This window comes from Candoia aspera, chromosome 1, assembly GCF_035149785.1.
Source record: "Candoia aspera isolate rCanAsp1 chromosome 1, rCanAsp1.hap2, whole genome shotgun sequence".
Taxonomy (NCBI): Eukaryota; Metazoa; Chordata; class Lepidosauria; order Squamata; family Boidae; genus Candoia; species Candoia aspera.
This window is the reverse complement of record NC_086153.1, coordinates 92,547,068-92,560,368: the sequence shown is the minus strand read 5'-3', so window position 1 is coordinate 92,560,368 and position 13,301 is coordinate 92,547,068. Positions and strand designations below refer to the sequence as shown.

Below are 13,301 nucleotides of genomic sequence, written 5' to 3'. Positions count from 1 at the left end.
GGAAGGTTATCCTAAGAGATAGAAATAGGAAGTACTATTCTTCAGGTAAGCTGATTTTACCAGATATTAATTCCAATCAAATTCTAAAAGTGATCATAAGCAAACAAGCCACATTAGGAATGTTTGCCTCCATTCATTATTCCCTTCATTCCTATCAGACTGTATGGCAAGTTATTTCATATACATTCCTACTACACACAGCCTAAGCCTACACATCAAATGGGACATCATTAAGCAATAATGGCAAAATGTTAAACAAACCTGTTGATGGTGAGATGCAGTAATCATCTTCTACAGACTGCCCATAAAGATCATCTTCTTCAAAATCTGAGAAGCAAAAACACAACCAACCTTCTCATAACTGGAATTGTGAATAAGTCTTATTTTATTGTAACAAACATCAGGCTACATTGTAATTAAAAAGCATTTCCACTTGAGCCCTTTTGAATATTTTCATTAAAGAACAATTTAATTCCTAAAACTATAAATTCTTTTATAGCTTCTTCCTGAAAATACATTAGGTCTTTTCAGACATTTCCTTATCCCAATACATTTAGAACTTACAACTCACCCATAGAGTTTCTTTTACAATAAAAAACAAAAATTACCAAATTCTGCAAGAATGCCTTCAGACCAACTATTTTGGGTAGCATTTTTCATTTTTGTAGTATAGTATTTCACTTTGTTTACAACAGAATATATTCTGCTTAAAGAAATAAGCTTGAACCACAGCATTAATATTAAATATTATTAATGTAACATAATCATAATTTTCCAACTGCAGAATTTGAAGTATTTTAAAACAGTTCAAACTCAATATTTAAATACTGAAAGTAAGCCAATATCAATAGGTTAGGCCAATGCAAATAATTCAATGAGGTGCTTTATTCACAAGTAAAATGCCCTTCTCTGCCTGCTAGTTGGAGCCAGGAAGCAGCCATAGTGGGTTATTGACAGAGGCCAGGTGTTTCAACTAGACACGCATAAGCATGTACATAAGATACTCCTTCTGATATATCTGGTAAAGTAAAACATTTCCTTAATTTCACAGGGCAAGAGAGATGATTTTTAAAAGTACAAGCTATTTAAAATTGTGCAGGGAGAAATTAAATGTAAGGAATCAAGTTGGCAATTGCTTGATAGTAATCTTTAAATCATGTGAGAGCCTTTAATCACCAAGGGTCAGATACGACTGAATGGATAATTCGATTCGAATCTTTAAAGTCATTGTGATGTCATCACTTGTAACAAACAATAATCTAATAGGAGTATTACACCTTATCACTAATACTAAAGTAACAACACCTTGTCACTAATACTTTAGTTTAAAAATTATGACTTAGTTTCAAAGTCTAAGTATGAAACTATTAAGTTCCTAAACTTGGGATCAGGGATTAAAATGTTTTCTTCTCCTACACATATATTGAAACAGAAAACTATAGATAAAATAGTCACAATATAAAACAACAATGATAGGGATGAAATCACAATTATGTTAAAAATATGATATGTGGGTGGATTAGAGGATTGTTTTAGCTGGTCACATGATGTAACCCCATATTAAGTACATATTTAAAAGTCTGAAGAGATGCTGTTGCAATCATTGGACAAGATTTTAAGAATAACTTTTGTTAACATTTGGATTTAAAGCTCTAATTTAACATACACTTGCCCATCAGTTCAAACCTTTTTTTAGATGCATGGATCTAAATAGTTTCTTAAATGTATCATAACACATAACCAATTTGAGCCAGTTCAATGTTTAAATAAGAAGCTATCATTAAGTACACAATACAGAATTTATAGTGGTGTAAGGGAAATTTTGTAAATGTTCTTAAAGTACCTAAAATGCAAATAAAATTCCTTAACATCAATGAACTTTTTACTTTCCAAAGATCATTTAATGAAAATATTTTAAATATCTGATTTTATTTATAATTTGCATTTTTTCCAGAAGGTCAAGATATCATACACAAGGCCACCTCCTAAAGCCTGGAAAGTTTCTCTTGACCTAACAAAAATGCAACTACATAGAACTTGACCTTCTTAATATAATTTGGGCAGGTTCACACAGTATTTATTAGTCTGTTTTTCATTAGTGGCATTCTCCTTAAATAAGTGATGGTGTTATTTTCTATTAGTGCAATTATAATATTTAAAAAAATCATTTTCTCTTTAATTTGTTAAGACTGCATTTAAAACTTCCAACAGAGTATATAATGTATAAATGTGCATGCATGCTACATTTATACAAAAGCCAATGAAGCATTAGGAAAAGAAGCTTCTGGAAACCAGTACTTAATCTAATTGGAAAATGCTGGAAGCACCTCATTCTGAATCCACCCCCCCAAATGCTCCTCCAACTCTCTTAACCGGAAATATTCAAACAGAAGCAAGACTTATAAAGACAATGATTTATTGACTCTAGTGTTGCGTCTTCTATATGGACAAGATGTTATCTCCGCTTCCTTTCCACACTGGCCAAACAAAGCCCTCCGTGACACTCAGCTGTAGATGAGACAACAGTCACACCCACGCACTCCTTTTGTTGTTCTTGCTTCCAGCATTCATTCATCAAAGGTATCCCACACAGAAGCTCCGAGTAAACGTCGAGTTATTTTCAAACACCCGTATATTGTTGACGACCATTATCACACGGAAAGGAACCAGTTCTGCCAGGCTGAGCATAGAGACCACCCTGCCGGGCTCCTCTGGGATTCAAACCGCCGACGCCTCCCGGCCTCTCAGTGCACAGGTGTCCTTTGGGACCAAATAAAACGGGAGAAAGGCCATCTTCCCCCGAATGAGCACCTACCCACGTAAGCCGACCTAGTTGATGCCAAGCAGCCTCCCCTCAGTACAAGAGCCGGACCTGCCTTTGGCTCCTCGCCGCCTCCCGCTCCCTCCTCCACCCCGCTCCCGCAGGAGCCAGGCAGACCGTTACTGTAATGATGTCACTAACACTCCTCGCACCGGCCCTGGAAGGCGGCTCGGAGCCACCGCGGGAGAAAAAGGGGCGCTTTGAAGTAAGGACAATAAGGAGTCCTCACAGAGACAGCAACTTGTTCTACCTTCATCGTAGTTGTAGCCACGCACATTCCTATGCCGGGCCATGGCGGGCGAGCTGAGGAAGATCTGAGGTAGAAGGGCGAGGCGAGGCCTCTGACACCCCTCAAACTTGGGCACCGTAGCAACCCCGGGCCGCCATATTGTTGACTTGGGCCTACTACCACCACCCCGCCTTCCCCTCCATCGGGCTTTCTGAGCGTGCGCCGACCCGCCTCGCCTTCCCGACTGCGCATGTGTGACCTCGGTGTTTCCCCCACCCCCTCCCTCAACGATTGTCGGCCGGCGGAGTAGGGGAAGCCGGGTGGTGTGGTGCCCCCGTTCGGTCGGCAGGGCGTCGTTCTCTAGATTGCAGCGGATGGGTCGCGCGGTGGCTTGGCATCGGGGTCCCCTTGTGGGCTGGGTTTTCCAGCGCTGCCTCCAGCGCAGTACCAAGCAATTGGTCTTGCTCGTCGGGCTGCCTGGTGCTCTTGCAGGTCGACGACATCCGCATCTTCGATTGCGAAGAAAATCCTTTGGGTTTCAGAGGCATAACAGCGGATTCTGGTTATCCCAGTGATCTGGGAGTCCAGATTCAAGAATGCTGTGCCCGATTAAAGGTTCCGCTTGGAAAAGGGTGCTATAAACTAGGGATTCAGAATCTTCACGTCCCCTCGCAGCTATGTTTATATCCCTTAACCTATCCCCTTTGTCTTCCCCAGTCCACAGCAGAGGCATGTTGAAGCCGGCTCTAGCTGCTTCGGTTTTCGGCATGCTGGCTGGGGAATTCTGAGAGTTAAAGCCCACACATCTTAAAGGCTCCGACACTGAGAAACCCTGGTTTAAAAGTAGTTTTTCTTCTCCCTACAGTACACACTTGCAAGGTCTTAACACAGGCTTCTTATATACCCAGGTTTACTGGTCATTTGAAAGAGTACCGCAGTAATCCTGATTTAAGCAGAAGGTTGATTTAAAACAGAAAGGAGAGCCTGTATTAGCAGCTGCCTGTTACTCTTTCCAGCTTCACCCTGCACCATTCTCTTCTATGATTTGTCAGCTGGACTATTTGTAGATACAGGTTTAATGCTCTTTCAGAAGAGCTCCCCTATTTCTGGACTGTTACTTCAAAGGTGTCAAAACCAGCCATTCTGTGCAACCCACCATACTTTATTTTAAGGAGAGGAATTGGTGGTGGTTTTTTTACCATCTGATGATGCTTGACAGGAGGGAAAACAGCCAAGGAAACCTACCAATCACTTCCATTAACTTGTTCCTCATTAAAACGATACCAACAGCTCTGCTCACCAGCCTCATAACTGAAGTAGAATGGCAATCAGAAGTAAAGAAAGTGCAATCTATGTCAATATTCCTTTTTATCAAGTCATGAACCATCTAATGCAACCATCACGCTGTGACCCTAGGCTGAGCTGACTTCAAGCTTGGTATCTTGGTAGAGCTATTTTATCAGTGTTTTTAATTAAAATCTGCAAATGCATATGTGCAGTTATGAACAAGGTGCTTTTCTTACCACTTTCTAAGCCTGGGAATTTAGAACTGGCCTGCCACACTAAACTTTATCATTTTGTATAGCATTCTTCGTGGCAGTTGTAAAATGCAGTAAGAAAAGTTGTTGCTGTTAAAAAGCTAGAAGTAAAATGCTGGTCAATTTATTGCAAACAAATTAAGAGGCCACCAATAAACCCTGATCTGTTTTCTTCTCACTTCTCTCTTAAACTGAACAGATTCTCACAAAAAAAAAATCCAAGATGGTTTTCTTTCAGAAATTTCTTTTCTGTTCAGATTTTCCAGTATAAAGTGTATTGCTCTTGAGTTTTAAAAAATGGGTCTGTAATCCTCTCATATTTAAGTAATAGGTTTAACTAGGGCTCAGTTGGCATTATTCAAGCATTTGAATAAGATACTAGAATTTGTGAACCCTCCAAAAAACTGAAGAAAACATAGCATGATTCCCTTCCTACCCCCACATTGACTGATGAGAACTTAGGTTGAGAAAAAGATGACTAATCCTAAGATTGGTAACTTAGATTTCAACCCTATACATGATTTCCTGAGAATCTTGTTGAATGCAGTGTTTTTTATTATTGAGTTAAATCTGCAGACTATTGATCAGTGAGGATTTGAATCTGCATAGCACCAACTGCTATACCACAATGATTGTTTAATGCTGTGATTCAGAATAGGACTTTAAACATAAAATGGCAAAACCATACACACAAGAGAAAAATACAGCACCTAAATGTATCTGAAACCTATACTGAATGTATATCTCTCTATATAAAAAGTTTTTTTTTAAGAGTTAAGCTCAACACCTGGCAGTTTCATGGACAGGTCCATTAGTTTTCTTGGCCACAGTATGGAAGTGACTTGTGACTGCCTTCTTCCACGATATTTCCTCGTGGTATCCCATTTGAATACTAACCAGTTCTTACCTAGAGAGGTTCAGTGTTTGGATCCAAAGCAGTCAAAGGTTCTTGGATTTGGCATGGGTACCCACACTGTATGTATCAGTGTCTCCTTAAGGAAGGTATATTTTTCCCTCAGTTTGCAAGGTAGGTATGCAGGCTTAGGAAAATACTTGTTTAAGTGATAGTGTAATAAGAAGCATATTCTCCTGGGCCTGGACTACTACCTTGCAATTCCAGGAAATTGTACATTGTCTTTAATGAGCCACCAACATGTATATCCATACTGGATCCAAAGCACCTTTTCCCTATTAATATCCAATTCCATATACAAGATGAGTCAGTTGGGTATTCCATCTAGTTTGGCATATCTCAAAGACCAAAATTACAACTAATTGCACTGCTTAGAATATGGTACAATAACCACAACAAACTATTACAATATCAGTCAGATATATATATATAGAGAGAGAGAGCGTGCGCAAAATATATACTATTTGTCTCAAATGTGAGCCTATTTAGCAAGAGGAAGTGTGATATAGCAATTAAGGTATTGGACTGGGAGTGGGGGCAACCATGTTGTAGTCTAATCTCAATCATTGTCAGCCCCACTAGGTAGACCAGACCAGGAAATCAACTCCACAGAAAGGTTAAAAGAACTTTACTGAGGTTGTCTATCATAACAGAATCTTACCAGTCTGTATATGCTTATACTTCCATGGATTAGGAAGTGTCTGAGCCATTTCCAAATGTTATCTGTCTGTTGTGGACTTTAAAAATATTTTACCCCTCATCATCCTGGTAACAGATCTTTCATATCTCCATCAAGGTCATCTTCTTACTCTCTACATTGATGGAGGCTCTCAGCCCATACTAAGAGGGTTATTGTGAGGAAAAATAGAAGGAACGAGCAACGTATTTGCTGCCTTGAGTTCCTGATGTAAATTCACTGTAACATGTCTAAAATTAAGGCACAAAACTTTACTACCAGAGTTTTCCTCTCTACATAGCATCAGTTACAAGGTAACACAAAATAACAGGACATTTGAACAGGCCCTAGGAAAAGCCGTTCTCTGACTGGGCTTGTTAGATTAGGAAGTCTGCTGTGGTATGGCTTCGTTTCCTATTATAATAAGTATGCATCTAACTATGCATCAGTGTCTCTGGTTTAGTTACCTAATCATTGCATTTGTGTTATGGAATCCTACTGCAACCACAAACTCTAAGAGGCATATATATATATTGTAGAATTTTCACTCTGTGGCCCTTTTTAAGGTCGACTAGAAGCTTTTCCTGTAGAATTAGAGACACGAGGCTAGATGGGACGAACAAATGTTCTAAGTAATCATTAAAGATAAACTGCTAAGCTTTGGCTTTAGTTTTCGTTGCCCTAAGAAAATTTAAAAGGATGTCCTGGGAAAACCAGTACAACTAATAGTGTTATCATAAGTCAAAACTTCAGTCTTGCTTTGGCACTTGATGGCTTCTAACCCAATCACTAGGCCCCTTCCATTCCCTTGTCTTTTACTGGTAACAGTGTCAGAGGATCACTTTAGGGCACTATATGCACGAGACGATCTTCCTAAATTGGATCTCAAGTCCAACGTTAAGTTGCTCGAATTTGGGGCCCTATCACAAGTACTGAAATAATAGGCTTTGTCAAACAACTTAAACCCAGTAAAGCCCTAGTGGTGGTTTTATTATTGCTGAAGTTCCACATTGTAATCTGAAAGGGTGAACCCCTCTGTTAGCTTCTCTGTTCACTTGTATCAATTGATCTGCACGAATAACAAAGGAGTGGGGGTAGCTGTTAGAGTGCCTATCTACAAAAAAGGATTATTGAGATTTGCCAGCTATTAGCCCATCAATTTCTTAAACATAATAAGCAAGCTTTATGTCAAGCACTTATACCTCGGGTGTTACTAAGACAATTACACTGTATTTTGAGAAACTGGAAAAGCAGCACTATTCCTAAAGTTAAGGACTAGATTCACAACATGTACAATTTATCTGTTTTTGAAAAGGCAATATTATTTATAGTACTAATCAAAAAAGATGCAATATGTCTCCCTCTGGCACAGATTTCATTCAACAATAAGTATACAGTATCAATTATTTTCTTTAATTTAGATAGTTTTATATTTTTAAATGTTAACATTTGATGTGTATTTGATATGTATAGTTTCTAATCCCATTTTTGTTGTTCCTTTTTTAGTTTGTTACTGTTTTCTTGTTTTTTTTTAGCCTTTTGTATGAATATTTGTAATATTTCTTAAAATAAATATTTGTTATATAACTGTTTGTTAAAAATAAAACCTGCTGATTAGATCAATTCAGATCACACGCTGGCAGATGAGCAGGCAAGTTTCAGAGCAAGATGCTGAATTTTTTTACCATGCCCTTACAACATCTGGCAAAAAATATTCATCCAAGTCAGGTTCTGCATTATACACTGTGTTTATTTATTTTGGATCTGCATTCAGTCTTACCTCCAGAACAAAGCTGTGGAACAAGATGTAAAAAACTACAGATAGCTACTTCTGCTAATATACAAACTCTATGAGAACTCTAGAATAAAGGTTAACCATAGTATACAAGGCTACTGCACTAAGGAAAATCCAAGTCAAAAAGGAGTAAGATAGGGAGGCATCTTGGCTCCCTTGGTTCAATTTGCTTGACATGCTTGATCACCTCAGTGGTCTAGTTACAATTTTATGTTTGTATATAGAACAACTACTTATACCATTTTCCAGAGTGGTCTCTTTAGCTCTCTCCAATTTTTCCTTCAAGTAGGAATTGCTTGTGAGTGTACCTTCAGTATCTAATTTCACACGATTTTTCATTCCTCTCAGATACTTCTGATCTCAATTTAACAATTGTCTCACTGCATAGCACCGGGCATGTCACTATTATCTAGCACACTGTTTCTGGCCATAGAATGGTGTAATACATTATCTCATATGGTTGTTGGAAGGAAGAAAAAAAGATGGTAAGATATCGTGACAGACATGCTAGAGAAAATGTTAGGAACACAGTACTTCAATAAATTATTTGCAGTGTTACAAATTAGGCTTCCTTTCATTCAGTGCATCAAGTTGTTGCTCATTATAAAACAAATACGCTACCATTTAGGGACTAATCTGCTATGTCAGATGCATTCTTCATTTTATAAATCTACTTGAAACCCTATCTGATCAAAGTTCATGTCTGCAGTATGATGATTCTTTTATATCAATATGCTTGTCATTCTGACCTTTTAAAAAATTATAATAATACCACAAAGTTGGGTGGATATTGAAAATATGCAAGCTATTGATAATGAGACACATTATCACAAACTTTAAGAGGAACTGTTTACCCCTCGTTCCTCAAAAAACTTTTCAGGCCCTTGTCATTCTATTACACACTCCTTTAACAGCCATTGTACTTAATGTTTGCAGTGTATTTGACAAAAACTCATGCTATTATACATTATAAATGATAGCATATATTCATGATTTTATTTCACTACATGGTGATTATTTCTGTAAAAAATGTAACATGTGAAATAGTTTTACCTGGGTAGCTTGTATAGGTCACTACATCTTACCCTTCCTTCTTCATCCATAGGGAAAGAATAATAGCCATCTGATAGAATAGCGGATTCTGTGTTCCCGGTGAAGTTTCCCCAGAGATAGTTGGGTTGTGCCCCTGCAGTTTTAAGCTGTTTCTGAAGTCTTGGAAGTGTACAAGGGTTGGGAATCAAAAAGTGAGGGAAGGAAAATACTATGGGGTTTTTTTTGTTTTTTTTAAGGTCTTGGTGTTTCTGCACTGACTTTCTAGGCAGAATACTCTCTCAAGGTGATTTCATTATAAAAGCAAAATGACTGAAAAGTTTAATTCCACAGCAAAATAAAAATAGCTGCTGCTGCAGCATTCTTATTCAGTTAAAATATTTAGGAAACTTTGTTTTGAGGAACAACTATGTATTTGCGTTCTTTCTACTTCATTAGTTTGTATTGATGTAGGCATCTGCACTGACATTTTTCCTGTGAATTTGGACACAAGAATCCTAATTTTGAGGATGGGATGCCACCTAATATAACCATGCTCACATTCACCCACCTTGGTTTGGTCCATTTGTGGTCCTTGAAAAATCTTGACTGAGTGGCATTGTACTATATAGCTTGAATACAGTGGACAAAACATAGGTTTTCTGTCTGTGCCAGTTGAAAGTAAAATCTAGCAATTATGTACTCTAATAGAACACTGTACTGAAGAACCAGAGAAGGTGTAATGGTATGTGGGAAAGGCCTTGGGAGAATGGGGCAAGAAACACTGCCTAGGGAATAATCCTATAAGAGACAGCAGAGCCCACAGCTGGAAAGTGGGCAAGCAAGAGACTCAGAAGAAACCCTCCCTAGTTTCCCGGGGTGTAAAGGAGACGGCAGGAGAATTGTACCTTATGACGTGTAAGAGTGATGTTAGCCTTACTAGGTAGACTAGACAGGAAACACAACCAGATGAGCTAGTTCTACCTTACTGTAAAGCTACATTAACAGAATCTTGTAAGTCTGAAAGGACAATTCTCCCGCCGTCTCTTTTACACCAGAGAAACTAGGGAGGGTCTCTTCTGAGCCCCTTGCCCCGCCCACTATCCAGCTGTGGGCTATGCTGTCTCTTATCTGATCATTCCCTAGGTAGCATTTCTTGGCCCATTCTCCCAAGGTCCTTCCCACATACCATAACAGAAGGGCATTAATTCATAATGCAAAGGAATTGTGTTCAAAATTACGTAGCTTTTTGAACAATGTAGTATACACACAGACAATTTGCCACTTTCTTGATTGGTACTTCCCAGCTGTCATAATAGAGGAATACAAGCTCTACATATGTGTACATCTTAGTTTAAATCAATCTTTACCTCTATATGTTCTACTGTATACAATTACAGTATATAGAGGGATTTGAATGAACCTTAATTGCCTACTGAGATGTGCCTTACCAATAGATAGATCAGATTGGAAATATGCTAGTTCGTGCACCACATTAAAAATGTTCATTAATGGTGCCTAAGTTTACTTTCCTCTTTTCTCTCCTAATCCCTTTTCTTTCTATGTTGTATCTTTTAGATTGTAAGTCTGCAGGCATGAACTGCCTTCTGATATTTATAAGCTACTCTAGGAACTTTTTTGGCTGAAGGCCAGGGTAAAATGCTTCAGATCATAATATATATAAAAAATTGCTCAGTGACAAATAATGAAGAGACCAGGTACATTTTCTGAATTTGCACAATAAGATTATTTCACACAGATTAATATTAAAGCATTATTTTGTATGATAAATGCATGTAAACACATATTTCAGGATATTTGAGGATATTAAGATGAAATTAACTTTCATTCTGCAAACAATTTCTTAGCCAAGTTTTTGTTTAAAGTGTTTTAAATCTTCTATTTACTAAAGTCAAAGTATGAAGGATTGTATCTCATCAGTCACACATAACCCACCATGTCTTAAGTTGGCAGTAAAAAGTAAAGAGACAATAGAGCTGTCTTTGTTTAAATATTTAATTGAGACACCTGGATGTAACCTAAAAAAAGGAAATATATAGCTTTAAGTTGTCAGCTGTGGATGGATAGAGTAAAAGAACCATAAATAGGGAGCAATTCCAGTATATTTTCATCAAAAACACATGTACTAGACAAAATGCTCCTTAGCTGGGCAGCTACTATTAGAGAACACAATAATAAATGCTTGTATACTACATTATAGTGTAATGCCATTGTGACCAAAGAGGGAAGAACTCCCCTTGTCTCCAGTAAATTACATACTTAAATAATCATTATGGCAATTAGGCAAGCTTTCCCTTCAATGTTTTTGAAATGAAAATGAAAAGTGATAATCACGTATATTATACATAATAGCAAAAGAAAAGAATACATTATACACAGTGTTAACTGAATGACTTCCTCAATTCATTGTAATATTTACTACTGAATAAACATTCTGAGTATAGCCAAGCCAAGCTCCACTAAGGGTGCAATGGATCAGAGCCTTAGAATGTACCTTTACTTCAGACCTGTGACTTCAGTTGTACTTCTGTCCCAACTTCTCAAACAAATTTCTTGAATCTTGCTTTCCCTTCAGCTGGATAGAAATGCACTTGTTCTCAGTGATGAATCTGCTTCCTCTCTTTTCTGCCATCATTAGGCCCAAGAGCCTCGGAAGAGGCAGTATTTTAATCATTTCTGGAAGCTATTACTTTGTAATTGTGGGTCATCATGACAATCCAGTGTTCGAAACAGAATTTCTCCCTGGTGGTACAGTACAGTCTAAGGATGACCATTGCCATCAGAATCAGTTTGTGGCTCGTGCGTTTCCTGATGAAAGTAGTAGATGAAAACATGTGGTTAACAAATAATAGGTACCTGAAGACTATGGATAAGTTTAATGAATAGTTTGTCACTGCAGGCATTATGAGATTTATAATGCTTCATGATGTAAGACAAGAAGATGAAATCAAAAATTTCTTTACTGAACTCTATGGTCTGTATGTAAAGTTTGCAGTGAATCCCTGTTATGAAGCTAACTCTCCAGTTCGATCCACTACATTTGACTGAAAGATTTTGTGTCTTGGGATGAAGCATCTTTTAGATTAATTATTCTGTCTATAAATAAATAGCCTGTTAAATGAAACAATGAAGACCAAATAGTTAGCCATGTATAAGAAGCAAGAAAATTTTGTAAGTCGACAATTTCTCCATGAAAGCTGATCACTTCACTATTTTAGTTTAAAATCGTATTAAAAATAAAAACCTACCAAAACAAACAGAGCAGCAATCTGGTACAATAAATAATTATGAAGATCATCTTCTTCTGATTCTCAGAGAAGCGTGCAGCATTAACCATTATTAACACTCAAAAACCATGCAAGAGTCTAAAGTACTGGTAGCAAGTCACTAAGATCTTGCTGAAAAGCCCTTCTCCAGAGACCTCTTCAGAGATGGGTGGGGAGTGTTCAGAGACAGACATTTTTGCATAGGGATGTTTCAGGACTGGAATACTCTACTATTGTGCACTTGTTTCTTTACCTTTATGAGCCAGATTACACCAATTTTCTTAACTGGTACAATGTTAACTTTACTGATAATCCTCAGATTTTCTACCACTCATGATATTATTGCATGGTTTTGTCATGCTCCTCCTGTTTATAATAATACATTATGATCCGGTGTTCATATATATGGTGTTTTAATTTTTACACACATGAAATGTCTTCCTTAAAAGTCAAAGAAGAATTAATTCAGGTATTAAAAAAGTAATTATTCTGCCACCAGTGACCTATTTTCAAGGCTGAAATCCTGAAGTGTACTCCCACTGAGCACAGTAAGACTAGATTCTGTATTCACATGCAGGGCTGCAACTAGGGTCTGTGTCACCCGGGGCAAACATGGATTCCATGCCCGTTTTTGGTGCCCCCCACACAGCGCAGCGCCCGGGGCTCATGCCCCACTTCCCCCCCCCCACCCCCCAGTTGCGGCCCTGTTCACATGTTCAAGCCTGGGTCATTATTCTGTGTAACTGCTGAAACTTTTGATGTGAGAGTTTTTGTCGTTGTTGTTCAAGATACATTAAGTGTCAGCAGATGAGCAGGTTGACAAGACTCAACGCTTTTAAATACTATTTACACACAGTCACCTTAAATCAGCATCACTGGGAGAAATTTACCCAGTTTGGGGTAATGAATGGATGGAAGTGTTACTTTAGAGTAATACATTTGTTAGACTAGAATGCCAAAGCTGTCAGCCTGTTCAAGGGATATGCATATATGATTATTTATAGTCTGTCACT

The 13,301-nt window shown here is 37.9% G+C and overlaps 1 protein-coding gene and 1 pseudogene across 2 annotated transcripts in view; one reads left to right on the top strand and one right to left on the bottom strand.

The window, feature by feature from the left end:
- Positions 1-3,249, bottom strand: part of HBS1L (HBS1 like translational GTPase) — a 49,780-nt gene extending 46,531 nt beyond the window's left edge. The window contains exons 1-2 of one of the 2 annotated variants that reach the window (XM_063309707.1): positions 3,072-3,249; positions 262-327 (exon numbers count right to left, since the gene is read on the bottom strand). In XM_063309707.1, coding sequence (XP_063165777.1) covers positions 262-327; positions 3,072-3,114 — 109 coding nt within the window. In that variant the 5' untranslated portion in view covers positions 3,115-3,249. The remainder of the gene's footprint in view (positions 1-261; positions 328-3,071) is intronic. The other variant, XM_063309726.1, reaches the window with a different exon arrangement.
- Positions 3,250-11,625: 8,376 nt separating this feature from the next.
- Positions 11,626-12,109, top strand: LOC134488573 (trafficking protein particle complex subunit 2-like; annotated as a pseudogene).
- Positions 12,110-13,301: the final 1,192 nt, after the last annotated feature.